Source organism: Camarhynchus parvulus, chromosome Z, assembly GCF_901933205.1.
Source record: "Camarhynchus parvulus chromosome Z, STF_HiC, whole genome shotgun sequence".
In the NCBI taxonomy this organism is placed as follows: Eukaryota; Metazoa; Chordata; class Aves; order Passeriformes; family Thraupidae; genus Camarhynchus; species Camarhynchus parvulus.
Genome location: NC_044601.1, coordinates 7010668 through 7035509, shown reverse-complemented (window position 1 = coordinate 7035509; position 24842 = coordinate 7010668). Strand labels below are relative to the sequence as shown.

The following is a 24842-nucleotide window of genomic DNA, read 5'->3' as shown; positions in this document are numbered from 1 at the left end:
GTGGGCAACCAATTTCCTGTTTACATTTATGCCTTAATGACTTAGGATATCTTAACTGAATTTTTATGCATGAAAATTATATATATATATTTTTTTAAATCAAGTGAATTGTGGCACTGTTTTGTGATTATATTTTATGTCGTGATTCATTATTTAGTTAAACTATTGAAGATCCTTAGACTGAGCTTGGGTTTTGTCTACATGCATTGTCTGAACTCTTGCATCCTACCCAGGAGAAAATTTCCAGTTTAGATTTGTAAATTTGCTCAGTTGTTCATCTTTGCTAAATTGGGAAGACATATCAGGGGAGGTTCTTCGCTTCTGGGGACTTCTGTAAGATATGCCAGTCTCATACCTGCCCTGGGTTGCCAGAATCATCAAGATGAATTAATTTTATGTGTTCACCTAGGTCAGAAAATGTGTTTTTCTGGCGAGTGCAGTTGGTAGCCACGTACATAATCCCTCATTTGTGTCAGCATGACCAGGTAAGAATTTAACCCCCTGCCACGAGATTTGAGGTTGCCTGGCTTTGCTCACTAACAGGAGCATTCCTTTCCAGGCAGGAAATGTGGAGCTACTTAATTACAGCTAAATACAGCCAAGTAATCAGTATCAATTCTTGCTGCAACTCCATGAATTTCAGCGAAACTTTCTCAATAACTTTTTTCCCCCCTCCCTCTTTGCTGTGATGATGGTTTCATGAGTCTGTTTGGACATCTGTATTTATATTGCACACGTATAAATTCAGTGCCAGCACAAAGGAAGGACGATTGCTCTTCCCTCTGAATGGTGAAGTTACAATTATTTCCTCAAAAATACTCTCTTCTAGAGAACAGCGTGTGTATGGGTATTTATACCTATTTTTAGCAACATGTGGGCTTTTAAAAGTGTTTCAAGGAACTTGGTGCATTTTTTAGCAATAAATTCTTACCACCCAGAAGGAAAAAAAAAAAGCCTGAAGCTGAGAGCTGCAGAAGTAACCCTGTACTGAGTGCTCAGGATTAGGGAGGTGTCACACAGGTTTTTATCTCTTGGATTTCCTGAAAATCTTAAAAAACCCTGCACCACGAGGAAGCTTTCAGTTCCCCACTTGAGAGCTTGTTGCAGCTGTCACCTCCCGAAGACAAATTCACCTTAAGGCAGAGGGGATTTCACTGCTGTGTTTGAACAGAAAATGGATTTACAGAGCACCCTCTTAACACCTTCCTCAAGTGTGTTACAAAACAACGTCTCCTGTAGCAGCGTTATTGTTCAGTCAGGTGTTGCTGGTGTCAGATGGCTGGCCAGCTGCTTTAATAAGTGAAAATATTAATTAGTTTTGGTGATGAGGTGGAAAACGTGGCCAGCTGTGGATTCTCCTGTGTTTGGGAGAATGTTGGGTTATGTAACACTTATTTTTGAAGCTCTAAACCCCTCTAGTAGTGATTTGGTGACGTTTTGCTCAGCTCATCTTTCTCTGAGTTCTTCCTGCAGGGTCCAGGTAACACAAACTGTTCCTGGGCACTGGCACAACCTGGGAATCACGGGATGGCTGGAGTTGGAAGGGACTCAGAGCCCACCCAGTGTCACCCTGCCATGGCAGGGACACCTCCCACTGTGCCAGTGTCCAGCCTGGCCTTGGGCACTGCCAGGGATGCAGGGGCAGCCCCAGCTGCTCTGGGCACCCTGTGCCAGGGCCTGCCCAGCCTGCCAGGGAACAATTCCTCATTGCCAAGATCCCAGCCAGCCCTGCCCTCTGGCACTGGCAGCCATTCCCTGGCTGCTGTCCCTGCAGCCCTTGGCAATTGTCTGTGTCCATCTTTGCTGCAGCCCCTTGAGGCCCCGCAAGGCCACCCTGAGCTCAGGCCAAAGCTTCTCCTGCCCAGGTGAGCAATGGCAGCTGTGGCAGCCTTTGCTGCCAGCAGAGCTGCTCCATGCCTGTGCCCATGCTGGAGCCTCCTGTGGCCTGGCTGCAGCAGCTCCAGCTCCTTGCTGGGCTGGCCCAGGGCTGGGGCAGCTCTGCAGGTGGGCTCTGCCTGAGGGGCACAGGGGCACAATGGCCCCTGCCCTGCTGCCCACGCTGGGCTGGGCCCAGCACGGGGCTCTGGGCTCCGGGCCCAGCACGGGGCTCTGGGCTCCGGGCCCAGCACGGGGCTTTGGAGTCCCAGCCCTGCCCTACAGCACCCCCGGGGCTGCTCCCCCTGCTCAGCCCAGCACGGATCTGCTCTCGTGCCTCCCCGCAGCCCCAGTTTCCCCGTTTCCTTTGTCACAACCCACTCAAGTCCTTGTCTCGAGCATTTCCGTTTCAGCTCTCCCCCTCCCCGCTCCTGTCGCGACACCTGGTGGCGACACGGCCTCACGACAGCGCCCGCTGAACGTTCCCACTCTGGAATTTGGAGATCCAGAACCAGCAGTGGGGACAGTCCCCGTCCCTTCTGCCTGCCCCAGGAGCTGGACTACTCAAACCTCGGGGGAATTCTGAACGTATTCTTAGATTCCTTCTCTATTTGCGTATAAATTGCTGAATTCTCACATGAATTCCTATATACATAAGTGAATTGTTTGAATTAGAGCCTTTCCCTCACCACGCAGTTGTAACAAGGGAATGGTTCACTCTGACTTCAGCCAAGTATTTTGAGGTTTTTACTGCCTTAAGAAACTGCTGAACTATGCATTTTTTATCTGGCTAAGCAGGTAAAAATTCAGACACCCAAAGTCAAGAGCACAGTGCTGCTGTACTACAACAGGTGTCTTCAAACTGGGCAGACTTGCCCCAAAATAAGTAGTTAATTTGTACTCAACAGAGGTGAAACTCTCTGGGTTGGGTCCAAATACCCCTTCAGGTAATCCCAGTGAGTCCTGTGCCTGTGCTCATACCTGAGGCTGGAACTGCTGCCACAAACACCATTCCCAGCACTCCAGTGACGATTTTTCATGTCAGAAAGGCTCTTTCTGACAATTTTGCATTAAAATTCCTGCAGTTTGTGATGCCCTGAGGGGGTATTTTGATTCCTGATTAGTACTCCCAAAGGAATATTAGGATTTGGGCTTTTTCCTTTGCCAGATCTAGGGAGAAATTTCATTTTAATGCCAAGATTCTTGTGCCCACCCCATCTCCTGCATTAACCCCCGAATAAGCAGCAGAGAACTCCTTTAAAACCCAAGATTTTATTGGTGTTCCTATCAGACTGGGGAGGGTTTATGACCTGGGTCTCTCCTTCTTGCCCTTGTAGAGGGCCAGCAGGGACACGTTGGCCACCTTGACCACCTTGAAGCGCACGCCAGGGATGTCCCCCACGGCGTGGCCCTTGCGCCCGAAGCCGGCCACCAGCACCTCGTCGTTCTCCTGGGACAGAACGGGACAGTGAGCACCAGAGCCAGCCCCAAACGCCCCCTGAGGGAGCTGCACCCACCCCAGCACAGCCTGGGAACGCTCAGGGTGCTGATCAAAACCCACCAAACCCAGCCCATTACCACATTTAATCAGTGCTAAGGCAATAAATCTGATTTTCGCCCTTTTCCCTCACAAGGTTTTAGGGGGCTGGGCAATTACCTCGATGAAGTTCAGGCAGCCATCGTTGGGGACAAAAGCCGTGATTTTTTTGCCGTTCTTAATGAGCTGGACCCTGACACATTTCCTGATGGCAGAGTTGGGCTGCTTGGCCTCTACCCCCCTGCAAAGGAAACCAGCCAGCAAAGAAATCAGTGTGGGGGACCAGGAGGGGCATTAGTTAACGCAAAATTAACCTTTTCACCTTGTGTTCAGTGGAAATTGTATCTGTATCTCAACACCTGTGAGCTAGTTTAGAAGTACTGAATTAATAATTAAAATATATTTATCTAGATTTATGTCCGAATCCATAAAATACAACTTCCTAAGCCAAACAGAAACTGAAATGATGTCCAGATTAATTCGGTAAAATTCTAAAAAAACCCAGAAAGAGAAATCCCAGAACTGAAATCACAAAAACACTGCCTCAAAAACAGAGCTGTGGCAGCATCCCAATGAAATTTATAAATTACTGAAGAGAAAAAAAAGGAAGAAATAGGTAGGATCTGTGACACATGAACATTATTTCCTTTCCATTTGTGCCAAAAAATCCTGATTATCACCTACGCAAAAAAAATCGCTGTTTCTTAATTAAAATTCCCTATTTTTTCTTACTTTTCGAAGAAATTTATTTTCTTAAGTTCTTACCACAAATCCCAGTTTCCCCTAATTTTTGATAAAACCCCACACGTTTTTCATTCTGCTGTAAGCTGTGCTAACCCCTCCTATTTTTTTTAAACTAATTCTGGCCCAAGTTCTTTATTTGTTCCCCCCCCATTTTTGGGAAAAAAACCACTCTGAATCCCTGGTTTTCCCCATCCTTCGCGTAAGCAGCATCCCAGGGGCTCTGGGACGCCCATTCCAACCAGGAGGATCACCCACACTTTCTCCAGCACGATGCCCTTGGCGTGGGAAGCGCCCCCGAAGGGGTTGGCCTTCAGCGCCGTGCCCAGGTGCGCCTTCTTGTACTGCTTGTCGTGCCACTTCTGGTCCCGGCGGTGGCTGCGTAGCTTCCGAGCGGTGCGGAGGCCTCGGCACTTCCCTGCAGGGTGAGACGGGGCCGGCGTGAGGCAGGGAGGGAGCCATGAGGGGAACGCGGCCTGAGGCCCATGGCGGACACGCGGCTGGTAATGGCGGACGCGGCCTCAAGCCTGCAGCGCTGCCCGCACCGCACACAGCCGGCTGCGGACGGGCGGGCAGCGCCTGCCGAGCACCGCGGGCAGCGCCGGGGATCCCGCAGCCCCGTTCCCGGGCCCGCTCCCAGCCCCGGCCCCGGCCCCGGCCCCGGCGCGGAGCGGTTCTCACCCATCTTCTCCGCGCGGCTGCCGAGCGAGGAAAGAGGGAAGAGGCTCCGCGCCCGCCGCCTATAGCCGCGCCCGGCAGGACCCGCGCGGGCTGCCCGTGCCGTGCCTGACACAAATACCCACCGGCACCGCGAGGGGCGACCCGGCAGAGAGACGAGAGACCACAGGTTCGAGGCCCGGCAGGGCGGTGCGGTGAGGACCCCTCCCGCTCTGAGCTGCGAGTTCGAGTCCCGGTGTGGCCGGTTCCTGCAGGCCTCAGAGAAAATTGGGAAAAAAATTGTGGAACCAGACGTAGACATGGAAAATCAGCATTGATTTATTTCTGCAGTGCTTGCATGGGGGTGTCTCTCATCCTGTCATCCACACCGAGGTGCTCGCTGTTGTGGATCATGTACAGTTTGCTACAGAAGTGTGTTTTTTCTTTCCAAAAGCTTTACATCCATTTCTAAAAAGCCTTCTACACGCACTAATCAATGTCATAGCTGTTAATGCACACGCACACACGTGTGGTCCAGCTCTTTTCACCCTCACCTGGACACAGGGCTGAGGTGATGTGAAAAACGCCAATCACTTGTTTTTTAAAATTTTAAAAGTTTAATAGGAATAAATGGTTATAAAAATAGTAATACAATTAGAGTAATAAAAGTTTGGACAAATTGAATTAGGACAATATGAGACAATAGAAACAAAGAGTTACAGATGGTCCGGGTGCCTTTTCTGGGCAAAATAAGCCCAAAAAAGACCCATGTTAACAGAGGATTAACCCTTAAAAGCAACAGCCTGCTGCATATTCATACACCTCATCCGTGATGCATAAATTCCATTCAAACACAGGATTCTGCCTGGGCAGTGTCAGCTTCTTCCTCTGAATCCTGACAGCTCTTCAGAGCTGAGTGAGGCAGGAAGAAGTTCGTTTCTCCTGATAATGGGGCAATAAATTCTCTTTCTCTGATAGATTCAGGTGTCCTGTGGCTGCTAGTCCTTTCTTTAAAAAAGTATCCTACATAGCATAGTTTCTATTTTAACATTTTGTTATAACCTAAAACTTATATATTTAACACACTACTTAAGAGAATTAATACAGCATCACTTTCTAACACAACACATATAATATTCATTGTAATATTTGTCAAAAGCCAATCATAAAATACATGCATTTTTCACAGGTGATGTCTGGCCTGGCTCTGCCTGGTACCTTTGCCACCAGACCCGAGTGCCCAGCCCACTCAGAGGAGTTCCTGGTTGCTACTGGTGTGCAAAACTGCCAAGAAAAGATCACCTGATTGTTGTCACTGACCAGTAAACCCACAAGTTTTGGTTTTTTGGTTTTTTTTTTTTTTTTTTTTTTTGGGTGGGTTTTTTTGTTTGGTTTTTTTTTATTTTTTTATTTTTTTGCGCAGGCCTAGTTTCCACAGAGGCCTTCGTGCGTGCCTGGAGTCCTGGAGGTCGCGGGTTCGAGTCCCGCATAGGGTCTGGGCTGGGCAGGGACTGTCCCCAGGGTTTGAATGGGCTTAAACCAGGATTTCTGCGTGGAATGAGCCTGTGCTGAGCCGGGATTCCGCTCTTCCCCCAGGGAGGAAGCAGCAGGGTGAGAGAAAATGGGATGGAGTTGCAGCAGGAGAGGTTCAGGCTGAATACTGGGAGAATTTGTTCCTGGAAAGGGCTGTCCAGCCAGGAGAGGGTAGGGTCCCTGTGGAAACCCAGGGCACACAGGGGATATTTCTCTGTCTGCTCTGGGGGGCCCTGACCCCCAGGGGAGCACTGACTCTGACCCTCATCCATGGAGAAAGTTTCCCAGACTTCAAGACAGACTGGAACCCACAGAAGTGGGAAATAGATTATAGAGAGTAGTGCAGGTATATCACTTGGTGAGAAATTGAGTGTGTTGTGGATGGCAGCAAGATAGAGGGCACAGGGTGTCATCCTGGGTTTCTTCTTCATGTTTCTTCTTCCTTCTTCTCCATGGGTTTGGGTGGCATTTTGTAATTGGGCAGAAAAGTCTGCATTGGGGGCTCTGTGGGATCAGTTATTGTCGGGATCTCTAGCTGGTCAGAGTGACCCCGAGAAAAGTTCGAAAGTCTCTTTTCCCAGCCCGGCGCTTGACGAAGGAGTCAGGGCTCTTCATTTCTCGGTCTCAAGGTTGTTTGTTTTATCTTATCTATAAAAAATTTTCTCCCGCCCTGTAGGGAGAATTGTAAGGGGGCACAGTATTCCCCAATGAGTTGCAGCTGTGTTAACACCTGTAAGAAATTGAGAACCAGGGGCATAAAAGGGTGGAGCCGGACAAAGAGTCAGAAGACTGCAAGAAGAGCTAGGAGAAGGCTGCTCAGAAGATGACTGCAGAGGAAGACTGCAAGAAGCAGGAGAAGGCTGCCCCGGAGAAGACTGCTGCAAAGACCAGGAACCCCAGGAGAGGGTGAGGACCAGGAGAGTCCCAGAGATGGCTGCAGCGAGGACCAGGAGAGTCCCAGCAGAAGATGGTGAGTTCCCCTGGAGGGGATGAATAATCTCAGAAGAAGACTGACCCCAGGAGGGTAGACCCCAGGAGAGGGTTGGAGAAGCTCTGGACATGCCAGGGCTCTGTGGCAGTCTGGCAGCAATATCCTTCATTGGATCGCTGCTGGATTAGCTGCAGATGCTCCTGGCTGGACATGCATCGGGAAAAGCCCCTGGAGGGGATGGACTCTGTTGTTGTAATGCTCACTGTAATATATAAGTATGGTTGTAATATTTACTGTAATGTATAAGTATTAGTGTAAGGTGTTTAGGGCTACTGTGACCCACTGGGACGGAGTGGGGGAGGCGGCGTTGGTGAAGCTGAGAGTGGCAGGTGGAAGCCACAAAGAGGTCTAGACCTGATTATCTCAATCAAGACACCTGGGAATAGGTGAGCCACCAACAAGCAATGAGGGATTTGGTTTGGGACATTTAAGGTATTTCCTTTGAGTTATGACTGCCTCGACAAATAGAGATAGATGCTGGTGTAATGTAACTGGTATAATATATTACTGTATATGTATAAGTATTGTCGTATAATATATTACTGTAATGTATAAGTATTGTTGTAAACATGTTTAGTATTGTTGTAAACATGTTTAATACAACACTGCCCTGCCGAGGTCAGCTCAGCAAGACAGTTCCAGGCACTCTCCGCCCATCCCCAAGGCTGCGTCGTCTTTTATACTACAAATCACGTCTATCATATTTACTTTTACTTTCCAATACCTATCACCCATGTTAGACAGTGCACCTCTATTCTAAACCAATCCCCAAGTGCCAACATCACGCAGAAGATGGAGGCCAAGAAGAAGAAGGAGAAAGGCTGGACACACCCAGATTCCTCCATCTTGCCTCCTGAACCCCCATACCAAAAAACCCAAAATCTTCTTTTCCAGCCCGTGATAATTTCACTATTATTCTACCTAAACTGTTGTGGCTTGCTGATCTTCATATAAGGTTGGTAATTTGCTCCATGGGTCATAATCAAAACCACAGGTGTCTTGGGCTCTGTGACAGGGTCTCTGAGACCCCTAGCAGGGGTCCTGGTGTCCTGGACAGCCAGAGGTGTGTCCTGGGTCCTGACATCTCCCCCCTCTCTTTGCACCAAAAACACCTCTTTTGCAACTTTGTTCATGGCCCACCGCATGCACTAGAAGATGCATGGTAAAATGAGCAGAAGAACCACAAGCCCTATCAAAATGTAACAACCTATCTTTAAAAGCTCCTTCCACAATAGTGAAAGGTTAAAAAATCCAACCACATCATCCATCCAGGATCTAGTGACTTCCCCAAGCTTGTTAATGCTTTCTTGTACCCTTTTGATGTTTTCATGAATCGATTTTGAATGGTCTGAAATGTTCATGCAGCACATCCCTTCAAATTCTTCACACTCGTGTCTATGCACCAGCAGTTGATAGTCAATTGCTTCCCTGTTTCGGAGGGTTGCTCGTCTCACACTGTTGATGTCTGTTAACATGTCACTCAGTGTAAGAGAAACAGCTCGAGCATGCTTGCTCAGCCAGCAACCCATATGATTCAGTTGAGTCAAGGCCACCCCTGATGCTGTCTGGGGTGAGAAAATTGCAACTGCAATTCTCCGAGCCTTGTCCCCATGTGTGCACATCATCATCACAATTTGGACTATATTGTTCCACTGATCTTTTCTCCTTATGTGTTTGCTCTTTCAAAATTCTCAAATTGGGTGTTAGCAATGAAATCCTCCCAATGCTGCATGGACCACCTTTGACATTTGCAGGGATACCAGGTCAAATTCTGTCCCCACAAATGAAAAAGATTCCCTGTGGTAATTGTGCTGGAACCTGGAATGATGCTTTGGTTGTCACCTTGGTGCATTTGCACCAAACAGATGCATTTCTATAAAAAGGATGATTTGGAGTGACATAGATTGTCTTATTTTTTGTTTGTGTCACCTCCGGAAGTTCAAATTTTATACAAAAATTCATTTTTGTTGATCCAAGAATTTCCAGTTCCTCAAGTTCAAAAGGAGCCACAGGGAGGAACTGTGTCCAAAGACACCACTCATTCACAGGATTTGAAATGACCCGTGAAATCTTTATAGGAGTATTTTTTGGAGTTGGCCATTCATTCACCGGCAAGCCCACCAAGCATGTTGAGAATGGTCTCCCTGGCCTTGAATCTGTCAAGCAGACGCTGTCTAAACCTGCTGCATTGGCCAAAGCTTCCCAAACATTTTGTTTTGGCTGGACCATGGGCAAATCTGCTCCATTGCCTAAGGCAATAAATGGAAGAATGAGGCACATGAGCAATACCTGATCGAATCTCAAGCTCATGGCTTCACTCCCTGTGAGAGGCTTTGCCATGCCGTGACACCCAAGCCCCTGAAAGAAACCCCAAGTCCTTAAACTCTTTATGTGTTTTTCGAGAAGATGTCCATGGTCTTGTCTTCTCCCTCTGTCTGCGTGCTCGCTTCTTGTGTTCCAGGATCCATGTCTTCCTGTGTCCGAGTCCGGTAAGGCTTCACGTGTCTCGCTGACACCCACCTCGGACCTCGCCTCTCGGTTTTTCCCTGTAGCAAATTTTTGATTTCAGCAATCTGTGACCTGGAAAATGAATCGTGCAAACACCTGGATAGTCTAACAACGCAATTAACAAGTCTTTTGATTTCTGCATTGCTCAGTCAAAATAATCTTTTTTTTTTTTCAATGGTAAATGAATTGTAGAAAAATTCCTGCCTGACATTGTCAGCAACTTTGCCCTTGCTTTTTATGATAATTTGGGATGCCATCTCCAGGTCCATGAGGACCGTCTTTGGAGACCTTTGTAACTTTCTTGAGTTCTTTCCGCACTTCAGGTGTAAGAGTTCTGGGAGATTTGATATCATTGTCCTCTTTCAAAAGATCAAGCCTCTGGGATGTCATCATTTGTGATCCCCAAGGTTGGTCTCATCCAGTTGATTTCTCTGAAAAGCTGTTGCAGGTCATGCAAATTGCCGACTTCCATTTTCTGTGGTCTTATTGTTCGCTCCGAGATCTTCCACGCTAGGTATTTCCATGGTGCGATCTCCAGAATCTTGGAAACACTGATTTCTAGTCTTGCCTTCTGCACTTCTGCAATCACACAGTCACAAGCTTCTTGCAGCTCCTGTTGTGTTGGTACCTTTGCAGAGGCTCCTCCCTGTTGATGCTTGGGACGTAGAATGCAAGTGGAGGAGCATCATCTGGATGGAGCAAGATGCTGAAGAAACAGTCTTTGAGACCAATGATCACAAGTGGCCAGTCATTGAGAGCGAAGGAAGTCCCTGTTGAAGCGGTCCCATGTCCTCAATGACTTCGTTGATCTTCCTGACGTTGTGCAGCAGTCTCCATGAGCCTGAAGTTTTCTTCCAAATGACGAACACTTTCTGATGAACTGAGAATTCCATGGACATGGTCTCCAGAGGGAAAGTCCTGCTGATCAAACACCGGCATTACTTGTTCCGCTGCATGTGGTGGCAAAGCAATAGCTTTGGCTACCGGGGTGTTCTCTGGAACAGTCAGTGGTGGTCGAAGAGCTTTGGCTAAAACTGTCAGCTCTTCATTCTGATTTGCCGAAACAATCGAAGGATAAATGACAAGTCCAAGGATGCTGCTTCCGTCCTTACCAATTATTAAAAAGTCCTGTCTCTTGGGTGAAGTTCCAGTGACACCAGTAGGTATCACTGCGTGGCTCTTATCCATGAAGCAACCCAAAGTCCACAATCTTCTGTGGGCGAAGCACAAGGGTTGGAATCTCTGTGCAGTCCACATCTGTGCGTTTTTTTTTTTTGCTTGTGGAATAGTCAGCGTTTTCTTGCCCGTGCTTCTTGTCAGCATTCTCATGCACTTGATCGAGTTTCACATTGTTTACTGAGATCTACCTGGACTTTTGCACCTGCTAAAACACAAACAAATCCATGTCCCTGCAAGGACTGGAGGATTATCTCAAAATCTTGGAGGTGAAGAATGGGTCCTGATTTGAAAATAAAACATTGATCTGTTCTGTTTCAGTCTCTATGCAATATTGCATAGGGAAATGTAAGATAACAGCAATTAGAAATCAATCAGATAATACACATAACCAATAACACATCTGAAATCATACAATTATCAATCACTGCAACACTGAACTGTCATCCCAGAGTCTGCGACAGCTGATGAACCTTAAAACAACAGAGAACTGGAGAACTCATGTCCGGATTCATGTTTCTCCAAACTCCCTTTGAAAACAGGCTCAGCTATCATATATGGTCAAATTGTCAAGCCAAAGGGACTTGAATACTTTTTGATGCAGAAAACATCTGGGCTGATTGTCAATCATTCCATTCAAGTAGAGCTAGAACTTGGCCAGAGTTCGAACTCTAATTGATGGACATCACTTAATAGATTTTAAAACAAGACTCTTAAAAACAGCAATTATGAGTAGAAAACCTTAGAATTAAAAATCAATCAAACCATTAAATAATTGAATTCCTCCGAAACTTCTGTCTGGATAGAAATTCTTCAAACACAGCAAACCTCTTGAATTCTCGGCTGGAGTACTCTATAATAACTGAAGAAATAATAACTGAAGAAAACCATGAAACTGGCAATCTGGATTCAAAAGAAACCCAAAAAACATGAGTAGTTAAGAAACAAAAAGAGAAGATTCTGAAGAGACACGTAGATGATCTTGTAGATGATCACACAAAGAGATAATGAAACACATTAAAGCTGGCTGTAAATATTACAACAACACCTTGATAATAATTCTTATCATAAATTCTGAGAATTCTCATTATATAATCAACTTATCAACAGGAAGTGTTTGAAGGGGTTATGACGATCTTTTTAAAGTATTCATATAGCATTAATAACAATCCTTATTTATCAGTATCACCTATAAAATCCAAAAATAACAAAGGTTACAAACTCAATGCCAACAAAACTCTGAACCATTGGAGAATCAGCTGATGATCCCACAGATAGGATCTGATTGATATTTCTCAAATGCTCTGTCTTCAGAGATATTTTAGGTAATTGAATCATTACTAATACTTCTATCTTTATATGGTAGCTTCCTTCCCTTAGAGGCATTTTTCACAATAGAAGATTTCCATCTACATCATATTTGGAATAACATTGATTTGCACAGGTTTCCCTTTTTTTTCTGTATCTTGGGCAAAAGCCCGGTGCTTTCTCACTTTACACTGATTTTGGACAGCTTTTTACTCTATCTTTTGCATCTGAAGCCTGATCATCTGGTAAATGCTGTTTCCGTCACTTCTGTGGGACCGGACTGTTGAGGAGCTCGGTGTGTCTCACACAACATGTGCTGCACCCGCGAAAAATCTCCAACTTGAGATTTTGATGGAGGCTGAAACTGTGTGCTGGCTGCTGTGGCTGCCTGTGTGCGGGCTGCTGGGGCTGGCTGCGTGCCCGCCGCCACGGGATCGGAGCAGGGCCGGTACCCCGGGCACCCTCTGCACCCTGACCACGCCCCGTGTCTGCCTGTGACCGACACCCGCGCTGCCCCGATCCCGATCTGGCTCCGTGCCACCGCTCGGCCTGTTGCAGGGCGCTGCAGTCGTGTCCTATGCCGCGTCTGCGAACCTGGGGAAAAACCATCGCAGTCGGGCGGCTTGTCCCTTCGCGCGCGCCTTTGACACCCCCTGCGTGAAACTGCCGCCGCCATCGCGCATGCGCCCGCCTCCGCCGTGCCTCCCGCTCCCGCGGTCCCGCGCTCCGCTCCGTCCGGCCGGGCCCCGCTCGGGGCTGCCCTCGCCGCCGCGGACCAAGCCCTGGACGGCTGCTGACCGCCCGCTGTTGCGATTGCGTGCACCGCCGTGCGCGCTGTGGCCTCCAGTGCTGCTGTGCCTGCGACTCCCCCCGCTGCCGCCGTGGCCCCCTCGCCCTCCGCAACCCCTACGGCCGCCTCTGCGGCTCCCCCGGGCTGCTGGCCGGCCGGCGCCGCCGTGGCACGGGTTCGCCAGTCGCGAGAAGCAGCTCTCCCCGGGTTCCCCGACCCCTCCGCCCTCCTCCCTCTGAAAGTTCTGGGATTTCTGGGCTTTCTGGGGACCCATGGGACCCTGGGGACTCTGGAGATGATGCCAATTCCTCCCACACCTGTTTGCCAGGCGTTACTTTTGCCCCTCCCTGGTCGGTAAGGGCAACTACCACCTGCTGATGGCAGGATGGCTTCCCTTCCCCCATCCTTGAGAGAATACTTCCTGCCTGCTGATAGCTGGCAGACCCCGCGGAATTCCGCGAAATTGCCTCCAACATTACCCTTACTGGGGATAAAAGCTTCAAGGCCGTTTTATCTTTTTTTTTTTTTTTCAGAGATTTTTTACAGGGTGTGTGGCTGTCATGCCCTGTAGGGCTGGCAAGGATCGGGCTGCTTCTAGCTGTGCTGGCATTTGGGATTGGACACGCGAACGCCTCCCTGGGGCAACAGAGATCTGACCCGAAAGGCCTGGAACCGGAGGAACCGAGACTGGAGAAGGGGCGGAGCTCCCCGAACTCGAACCCCGAGCCCGCCTCCTCCTTGCCCGTGTCGTCACAGGGGAACGGACACGCCTCCGACCACGCCCCCACTTCTTCCGGGCATGCGTAGCCTTGGGCACGCCTCTCACCTCCCCCTCGCTGACGTCACTGTCTCTGTCCCGCTCCGCCTCTGATGTTCCTTCCTCCCCGGACTCCCTCTCTTGCCCCTCTGACGCCGTATCCATGACTCCCGACGGCGCGCGCAGTTCCCCCCCGCCTGTGCCTGCTTTCTTGCCGCGATCCTGGCAGACCTGCGCGGTTTGACTTCCGGGTATGGGGTTCCCCCCCCGCGTTTCCCCACGGAAACCTGGAGCTCTGCAGCTGCTCCGGCTTGCTTTCCCCCCGTGTCCGACGCAGTGGAATCGAACCCTGACTCCTCCCCGGGTCTCCCTGTCTTGCCTCTCGCGCGCACTTTGGGCACGGCTCCACCGGGGCCCGCTGCCGCCGCCGCCGCTGCGCTTGAAGCAGTTTGAAAATCCCTGCCTCCCACCATCTCCGCGGCCTCCCCGCCTCCCGGCCCCGCCGCCGCGCTGCCTTTGCAGCGCAAACGGGTCCGCCACGAGAACGCCCTTCCCCCTCTCCCTCCGGCACCGCCCTGACCCCCTTGCCCGATTCTGTGTCCTCCCCGCTCCCCTTTTGCTCCCGCGGGCCGGTCAGACGCGCTGTAACAGCGCAATCTGATTCCTCGGTCCCGCTTGGAAGCGAGGAAATGTCAGAATCAGACCCTGAAACTTCTGAAGTGTCTGAAATTTCTGGGTATTTTGGAGGTCCCGCAGCCTTTTGGGATGAGGGAATTGGAGATGGTGAAATCCTTTCCCCCCTCTTTACGGGGTCTGTCTCATCCTGGGCAGTTGGGAGCAGAGCCAACCTCCTTCTCTGGCTTTGCTCCTTTCCCTCTGCCACGCCCTGTAGGGCGGACAGGATGTTCAGTTGTTCCTGGGAGTATGTCCCCCCCATGTTTTTAGTTCTGAACCTTCTTACCAAAAGCTGAATCATCTGCAAGGTCAGTCCGGAGTTTGCCCTGGTCACTGTCCAGCAGCTCGCAGGTGAGGATTTTCCAGGCGCGTTTCTGGTCCTCCTCCCTCCGGGTCGAGCTTGAAACGAATCTTCTCGGCAGAGGTCGAGATGTTCCCTCCGGACCCCCTCCTTGAGAGTGCCTGTTTTCTTTCCCTCTTGGGCTGGGTTTCAGCGGCTGATGGCTGGTGGCATGGCTGCTTGCCAGGAGCCCACCCAGGGACGCCAATTGTCGGGATCTCTAGCTGGTCAGAGTGACCCCGAGATGTGTTAGGAAATCTCTTTTCCCAGCCCGGCGCTTGAAGAAGGAGTCAGGGCTCTTCATTTCTCGGTCTCAAGGTTGTTTATTTTATCTTATCTATAAAAAATTTTCTCCTGCCCTGCCGAGGTCAGCTCAGCAAGACAGTTCCAGGCACTCTCCCCCCGCTCCCAAGGCTGCGTTGTCTTTTATACTACAAATCCCGTCTATCATATTTACCTTAACTTTCCAATACCTATCACCCATGTTAGACAGTGCACCTCTATTCTAAACCAATCCCCAAGTGCCAACATCACCCAGAAGATGGAGGCCAAGAAGAAGAAGGAGAAAGGCTGGACACGCCCAGCTTCCTCCATCTTGCCCCCTGAACCCCCATACCAAAAAACCCAAAATCTTCTTTTCCAGCCTGTGATAATTTCACTATTATTCTACCTAAACTGTTGTGGCTTGCTGATCTTCATCTAAGGTTGGTAATTTGCTCCATGGGTCATAATCAAAACCACAGGTGTCTTGGGCTCTGTGACAGGGTCTCTGAGACCCCTAGCAGGGGTCCTGGTGTCCTGGACAGCCAGAGGTGTGTCCTGGGTCCTGACAAGTTATTGGGTTAAAAGGGAAAATAATCCAGGTGTCAGCTCTTAATTGGATAGCTTAGCTTTAAAAGACCTTGTAACAAGACATTGTTGGCCATTTTTGTGGTCCTTTTCCAGCGCACTGAGCCTGGTGTGGGCAGCAGGCAAAACTCCAGATAAGATAATAATAAACAAGAACCTGAAGACCGAAAAAACCCAGTGTGTCTCTCTTTCCTGACACAGAACCACCCCAGGGAGGGCCCAGCCTGAGCCCCAGACCCTGGGGAATGGGGAACAGGTACCCCAGCAGGTCCCCATCCCTGGGGGGACCCAAAAGCAGGGCTGGGCACACGGGTGGGGTGGCCTTGGCCGTGCTGGGAGATGGTTGGGCTGATGGTTTTGTGGCTCTTTTCCAACCTCACTGTCTCTGTGAGCACAAAGCAAAGCACAAACATACTGACAGTAGTTCTGTCCAACTACTATAAACACACATACCTTATTTAAAAACAATACTTACTAATTTCAAATACAGTACCTACTTGTAAGCCTTAAAGCACAATACACAAAGCTTCATTATTAAGCTTAAAACTTCCTAATGTCTCACTAAATACACTTTTCTACGGCTTAATGACTTATTCTAAACAAGTGTTAATACACAGACCATTGTTCTATTTGTCCTTACTTTTCTACTTTTTACATAATTTTTCTGCTGACCAATCTCATAACTACTGCTTAGCTCCAATCCCAGTTCTGTTGCCTCTAAAGCCTGCCTTTTGCAGCTTCCCAAAAACCCTCTAATTTTATAGATTCCCACAGGAGATGGTTGGGCTGCCTGGTTTTATGGGTCTTTTCCAGCCTCACTGGCTCTGTGGTTCTTGCTTGCAGCTTTTCATGGAATCCTGGAGTGATGTGCGTTGGGAGGGACCCTAAATCCCATCCAGTGCCAGCCCTTGGTGGGGGTACCAGTTGCTGGTTTCTCTGGGTCTGGATTGAAGGCATTGAGGTGGTAGTTCATGTTCACACTCAGGTGTTTATTATTTCTAATCAGTAAAACAATCTCACTGCTGTGAGTTGGGCAGCTTTTCATTTGGAGGCACAAAATGGCCAACAATCTCTTGTTCCAAGGGCTTTTAAGACTAAACTATCCAATTAAGAGCTGACACCCAGATTATTTTAATTTTTAACCCAATAACTGATCCCAAAGAGCCCGCAATGCGGACTTTTCTGCCCAATTACAAAATGCCACCCAAACCCACGGAGAAGAAGGAAGAAGAAGCATGAAGGAGAAACCCAGGATGACACCCTGTGCCCTCCATCTTGCTGCCATCCACTAAACAGACTAAAAACCCCAAAACCTCAATTTCTCACCCAGTGACACACCTGCACTACTCTCTATAATCTATTTCCACACTTCTGTGGGTTCCAGTCTGTCTTGAAGTCTGGGAAACTTTCTCCATGGATGAGGGTCAGAGTCAGTGCTGCCCTGGGGGCACCCCAGAGCTGACAGAGATATAATTATATATAAATAAAAGAAAATATTCCCTGTGTGCTCTGGGTTTCCACAAGCCCTGCCATGGCTGGGACACCTTCCACTGTCCCAGGCTGCTCCAAGCCCCATCCTACCTGGCCTTGGGCACTGCCAGGGATCCAGAGGCGTTGTGATTTTTTTAATTTCTGCCCTGTCCCCAGGCAGATCTGCACAGAGTGAAGTCCTGTAACAGAAACAAGCTTGTTTTCTGAAAAGCTGCCAAGCTGCATCCATCCAAATCGTGAACGTTCCCTTCCCCTTTTGGGAATGACTCTGAAGAGGCAGTAATTAGATATAAACACATCATTTTTAACACAGCCTGTGCTCGTGGCTTAAGTGGAAAATACATATTTTGTATTTACGTATTTGTGTCTACGTAGGGCTGGTTTTACATTCAATCTTTACATAATATCTAACAAAAAAAATTTCTAAATATTGTAAAAGTCCAACCTCCCCCTGCAAAAAAAACCAAAAAAAACCCCAAGCAATCCCAAACCATTCCATAAACCCCATCAACACTTGGAGGAGAAAACATTACTGTTATAAAAGACAGCTCTTGAAGATGCAGTTCCAGGTGTTGGAATGCAGTTGTAGTTTGGTAATTTCAAAACCATTTTGTCTTTGTGAAAATGCTGCAGCTTTGCTTTACGAAGTTAGGAATACTTAAAAGCTGACTAGGAAGACAATTGGTGAACATAAATAACATATTAATATACCATGACAAACTGGTATTTATTGGACAAATATTCATTAAAAAGTCAAGATCTGGGAAAGAGATGGTTTGCCATGGAGCTACTGTGGGTTTGCTCTTTCCTTTTGAACTATACCAGAACTTTGGGACACTTCTGTTAAGACAAAATTTGTTTCACCACATTCTTCAAAAGTACTGGTTTGTTCTTGGTTTTTTTTTTTTTTGGTGGGATTTTGTTTGTTTTGGGTTTTTTTGTTTTTGTTTGTTTGTTTGTTTTAATCCAATATGTCATGATTTAACCCTAGATTGCAGCTAAACACCACACACAGCCTCTCCCTCTTTCCTGGAAGGGAAGAAGGAAGGGAATTGGACCAAAAATGGGTTCAGATAAGAACATTTTACTAACTGAAATAAATAACAGTTAAAAGCACATGTCTGATTTGAGACAACAAACAAGAATAAAGTCAATATTCAGGCTGATGAGCGAGAGGTGTGCAGGCACAGGGGGCCTCAAGGTGTGTCCCTGGAGGCACAGGGGCTTGGGACAAGATGACCATTAGTGTCCAACCCAAATTATTCTGGTTTTCTGGGACCCACAGAGAGGCTGAGTCTCCTTCCTTTTTTCAGATCTCCCCTCGTGGGCACAGCCCTCGGGGCAGCTTTGGAGAGAGCTGCCAGATAAGCGCTTCTAAAATTAAATGTCTCGGTTGGCCGAGCAGACAAATCCACCCAAAATCCCACCACTTATCCTGAAACTCCTGCTATAATCTGATCTCGGGTGCCTGGCGCCCCGTGGTGCTGCACAGCTGGGTTGTGACACACTCTGGGATTTTTGTGGGGTTTTTTGGGGAGGCAAAAAAAATTTTTGGGGAGCAAAAAACCTTCAAATATTACTCCTGCACTGATATAATGCTACCTCTTGCAGCTTTGGTGGCAAAATGGGTTCTCCCTTTCACAAAGAGTAGGAACACACTATATTTCAATAGCTCTTCTTTTCCTTTAAAATTACTAGAACTTGGTTTTTTTAATTTTTCCAAGAAATGGAATGGGCAGTTGAAGATGGGAACAAATATCTTCCAGACAAGCAAGTAGAGAGGACCACATTTTTTTCTCAGTTGGTAACAGACCACATTCTTTTTCTCCAGTTCTTCAGTTTGGATGTAAGTTCACAAAACCAGGAAGCAAGAAACTCAAACATTGAAACAAACAAACATTTTTTGGAGGTAATTTCACCCCTGACCCTTCCTTGAAGGTGAAGGAAGGCCTGGAGTCTGCATGGGGATTTCTCAGGGATGGGATCCGGGATCCAAAAAAAGGTAATCCCGGAATCCCAGACTATTTTGGGTTGGATGGAACCTTAAATCCCACCCCCTGCCATGGCAGGGACACGTGGTTATTAATTGTTGTGGTGGTGCTGTGAGGGTCCCCAGGACGAGGTGAGAGATGAGAATTGACTCCAAGTTCTCAGAAGGCTGGTATATAATATAATATAATATAATATAATATAATATAATATAATATAATATAATATAATATAATATAATATAATATAATATAATATAATATAATATAATATAATATAATATAATATAATATAATATAATATAATATAATATAATATAATATAATATAATATAATATAATATAATATAATATAATATACAATATTATATGATATATAGATAGTATATAAAATTATATAATTATCTATATAAATTATATATACTATTATATACTATACTATACTATACTATTATATTACATTACATTATATTATAACATATATAATTACATTATATAGTAATTATATAGATTATATATATTTATATATAAATATATATAATATATAATATATAAAATTATATCTTTTAATTATATATATATTTATTATATAGAAATAAATTATATAATATAGACATAAATATATAAAATATATAAAATATATATTTATTTCATATTAATATTATAATATAATATATAGTGTACAATACAATAATATAATAATATAATAATATAATAATATAATAATATAATAATATAATAATATATATTATGATATAATATAATATAATATATAATATTCTATTCTATTCTATTCTATTCTATTCTATTCTATTCTATTCTATTCTATTCTATTCTATTCTATTCTATTCTATACTAAAGAAAGAGATAGGAGACATCAGAAAGCTGGAAAAGAATGATAATAAAAACGTGTGACAGACTCAGAGAGCCTGACACAGCTGGGTGTGATTGGCGATTAACTAAAAACAATACACACTGAGCCAGTCAAAGATGCACCTGTTGGGCACTGCCAGGGATCCAGGGCAGCCACAGCTGGCCTGCCCACCCTCCCAGGGAAGCAGAAAAGAGTTGTAAAAGGAATAATTTTGCATCCTACCCCAAAAGGATGCTTTTTGGCCTGGTTAGTTTCCCAGAGGGAGGATGGTGCTGGAAGTGAGACAGAGTTTTGTGTATTTTAAGGCAAATTTTCTGTTCTTCCTTCCTTGCATTGTCAGCGCACTGTGAATCAGAGCAGCAATGATCTGCTCGATTGAAAAGGTGGTGTTTAAAGTGGCTGACACCTCACACTTTGGTTAATTTGGGGAGCTTTGTGGTGCCCTGAAATGCACTGGGAGGTGGCTGCAAACAGCTGGAAATGATCTGTGCTGTGTGCGTGCCCGAGGAGACGCAGCCACAGGGATAAATTACCCATCCTTGTGCCATGCCAGCCCAGCCTGTGCGCAGTTCCTGCAGCACAGCTGTCTCCCCGGGGTCTCCATGGGCGTCCATCTGGTCACTCTGTGTGACAGGGGGTGGCTGGACAGCGGTGACACGCCGGGGGTGGCCAGGGTGCCACGTGTGCCCTGTCACTGTCTGACTGCCTGACAGAACTGTGAGCCTTTGCACTGACTTCAACTGGATATCATTACCTTTCCTGCGAGGTAGATTAAAAAAAAATTAAAAAATCATTGTTGAAAGTACAATAAGAGCTGCAGTGCCTCCTTCCTGGGGGTGGGAATGGCTGGGCTTGGTGGGACATGGGGAGCAGACAAGTGGCACCTTGCTGCTGCCTGAGCCTCTGAGGAGGAGTTCTGCATCAGGAGTAACCACAACCAGCACCTCATCTGCAAACTGAGGGGGGGAAGGGTGAAAAACAGCAGTTTTCCTGGAATGCTGGGCACTTTTCACCCCAGCACTGACCATTTCCAGCCCAGCACAGCCCATCTTGCAGGCTGCAAACAGCAGGACAGGAGGGAACGGCCTCAGGCTGGGCCAGGGCAGGGTCTGGGTGGGCACAGCAGGAATTTCCCCATGGAAAGGGGGCTCAGGAACTGCCCTGGCACTGCCCAGGGGTTTGCAGTGCCCAGCCCTGCAGGTGTCACCTGGAGGTGGCACTCAGAGCCCTGGGCTGGGGACAAGGTGGGGACTGGGCACAGCTGGGACTCCATGGGCTGGGAGGGATTTTCCAGCCTCTGTGATCCTGGGATTCTGGGATTCTGCTGACTTCCCACTGACTTTGCCCTACAGGTGGTTCATTTGTGGCCACAAAAGTTCAAGGATGAAGCTTTTCCTGATTGATTTCGGAGGGAATTTACAAAATTTGAGGCTTTTGGGAAAGCTGCAAAATGCAGGCCTCAGGGACAGCAGAACTGGGATTGGAGCTAAGCAGCAGCCATGAGATTGGTCAGCAGAGAAATTATGTTAAAAGTAGAAAAGCAAGGGCAAATAGAGCAATGGTGTGTGTATTAACACTTGTCTAGAATAACTCTCTAAGCTACAGAAAAGTTTATCTAGCAAGATATTAGGAAGGTTAAAGCTTAATAGTGGAGCTCTGTGTGTTGTGTTTTAAGGCTCACAAGTATTTCAACATAAACCAGGCAAAAGTGCAACAGCAATTCAAAAAAGGAATCACAAGAGCTCCCCCATCCACGCCCTTGTCAGGACTGCTGTGTGCAAGGCTCTATTCAGAATTTCTTACACACCCCAGTGACTCAGAGATGCTGATTTTGTCGCCATTCTTCACCAGAATGAGGATCTAATTTCTTTTCAGGCACCAAGTGTATTTGTCTATGTTTGATTCTCATAAAAAACAGCATTTTTAAGAAATGTTGATTTGTTGTTGCTATCAGCAAGAGTCAAGGGGCAAGAAAAAGCTTTTCCTCCTGCTCTTTGCTTCACCAATATTCCAGTTGATTGCTGATTAGTGATTTATTATCACTACCCCTAGCATTAATATATAACAAGAGAGTCAAGATATTTTCACTGATTTATTCTGGTTTAGCCTATGCTGGCAGTTTGCTGTTGGGTGTTTTCTGGGTTGTCTGCAATCTCCCCATTTTTTTCTGAGCAAATTTGCAATATTTTTTCTGAGGTGGAATGGTGGTCCAAGAAAGCAGGTATTGATAAATTGATAAATGGAAACACAGGGGGTGGAAATGCAGCTAAAGGTGCATTCAGATGTCACAGAGCTTCATCTGGGGTTCAGCCTGTGCTGGCTTTACCTGTGGCCTGCCAGGTTTTGTTTATGCCACTTTCTTTCGCTTCCTCTGCCCTGAAAGTGAAGTTTTTTCTTCTTTTGGCCCCTGCTGGTTTGTATTTCAGAGTTTTTATTTCTTAGCCTTTACTCCCAAGTGGATGAGGATTGCTTGGGAAATGGATGCACATGGATCAGATCTCCAGGCACCACCAGAAAGCCTCTCTGTGCCTTTCCCTCCGTTTATTTAGGAGCCAGGGGCGCTGAGGCATTGGGCAGTGGCATTAGTGACCTCACAGTGTTTAGAAAAGTGTGTGACACTTCTGTCCCTTCCCTGGGCTGCTTAAATTTTTTAAAATGAGCCCTGCGTCCATTCTGGTGTAATTGCTCTAACTTCAGCATCATGCATTGCTGGTGCTTCTCAGAAAATTTAGGGGTTATCTTCAAGTGGTTTTTGCTTAATCCTACATTCCCTCATCTCATTTTTCAATCTGGGATTGTCACATAAGCATCTTTACTCCTCCTCAAATTGGATAGAAGCCGCTCAACTGAGGACAAGCTGTTGGGGGATTTCTCAGATACCCTCTGCATCCCAGAAGGAGAAATGAATTAGGATGGCAAATCCTTTTTAATGATTACAATGCTAAAGCCCCAGTCATTCTCCAATACCTGGAATGCCACAGGCAGGAGCTCCTAATCAGCCAAGGGAAGCTGCCCTGGTGGTGCCATCAGCAGGTACAGGGCAGGACTGGGTGTCTGATGCCTGCAGGTTGGTGCATGGCTGTGTCTGCCTGATATTTGAGGATTTTTGTTGGGAAGGGTGAAAGTTTGACAAGAAAGTCGCACAGATGTGTGTGCCTAGCAGAAAGATTTTTAAATGTAGAGTCTGATGAAGGAATAGAGATGGGAGCAAGTTTTGATACAGAAGAAAAGAATTGCTGAGCCAGTCTCACTGGCTAACCAAGGAGGCAAAGGGTGTGTTAGTTAGAAGGGGGTTTTTATGGCTCAGAGCAAAGGGTAAACCCACCTCAAACAAGAAGATGTTTTTACCCAGCAGAAAGAGAGCACAGGCAAACAAGGCAGCAAATGTGGCAAGCAGAAAAAAGGTCTCAGAATTTCCCACTGCAAGAAAACTGAAAAACAACTTCCAGCTTGAACTGTAATGTACTGACTGTTAGTGATTGGAGAGCAGTAACATGAATATGGTAATTACAGGAGTTATGATAGGCTGTAGATAAAAGTTAAGGTGTAGATTGGTTGCTGCTGCTATGGAAAGTCTATAATGCATTGTAGCCAAAAGAAAAGTCTATAATGCATTGTAACCAAAAGAAAAGTCTATAATGCACTGTAACCAAACCCAAAGGGTCTCCAGGCCTGCCTGCAGCTGGAGCTGACAGCTGTGGGCACAGCTCTGTCACCCACAGCCCTGGGCTGCTGTAACTCTTATACAAAAACTCTTGGATGGAATAAACTGCATTTTGGAGAGCCCCTGCAGTCCCACATCCCTCATTTGGGCTCTTACACATTTTGGAACTAGATGACCTCTGAGCTCCCTTCCAGCCCAAGCCATTCTTAGGGGTACCCACAAATCTCTTGAGGATGACCCAGACAGAGCCAACCCCCTGCAGTCACAGGGATGTGTGGGGGCTTTGGTGTCTTGATCTGTCAGCACCCAGCACCTCCCTCTGTCTGTCCTGAGCAGCCCAGACCCTGCCAGGGGGCTCAGAGACCCTGGCACAGAGCCCAGAATGCCCCTGTGGGTTTGATTGTGACCCATGGAGCAAGTCACCAACCTTAGATGAAGATCTGCAAGTCACGACAGTTTAAGTAGAATAATAGTGAATTTATCATGAGATGAAAATGGAGAATTTTGGGGTTTTTAGAATGGGGGCTCAGGGGGCAAGATGGAGGAATCTGGGCATGTCTTGTCCTTCCTCCTGTTTCTTGTTGGCCTCCATCTTCTGGGTGATGGTGGCACTTTTGGATTGGTTTAGAGTAGAAGCTCACTGTCTAACATAGGTGACAGGTATTGGGAAGTCACTGTAAATATTGTACACGTAGTTTTTAGTATAAAAAGGTAACACCTCCCTGGGGCAGGCAGAGTGCCTCTGTCTGTCCTGCTGAGCAGACCTGGGCAGGGCAGCAGAAAGGATTTTATAGATAAGGAACAATAAACAACCTTGAGACTGAGAAATGCAGAGCTCTGACTCCTTCTTTGAGCACTGGGCTGGAAAAAGAGACTTTCTAACTTATCTCGGGGGTCACTGTGACCAGCTAGAGACCCTGACATTGATCTGAAACACCAAACTGCAATTCCATGGGCATTTCACAGCTGTGGCCTGGCCTAGAGCTTCCCAGTGCCAGAGGGCAGGGCTGGCTGGCATCTTGGCAATGAGGAATTGTTCCCTGGCAGGGTGGGCAGGCCCTGGCACAGGGTGCCCAGAGCAGCTGGGG

The 24842-nt window shown here is 46.9% G+C and overlaps 1 protein-coding gene across 1 annotated transcript; it reads right to left on the bottom strand.

Moving 5' to 3' along the window:
- Positions 1-3130: 3130 nt before the first annotated feature.
- Positions 3131-4918, bottom strand: RPS23 (ribosomal protein S23). The gene is made up of 4 exons (XM_030968717.1): positions 4835-4918; positions 4412-4571; positions 3533-3653; positions 3131-3325 (listed from the first exon to the last, which is right to left on the bottom strand). Exons 1-4 carry the CDS (start codon positions 4836-4838, stop codon positions 3179-3181), a joined length of 432 nt encoding a protein of 143 aa, XP_030824577.1. The 5' UTR covers positions 4839-4918; the 3' UTR covers positions 3131-3178.
- Between the last annotated feature and the right edge of the window lie 19924 nt (positions 4919-24842).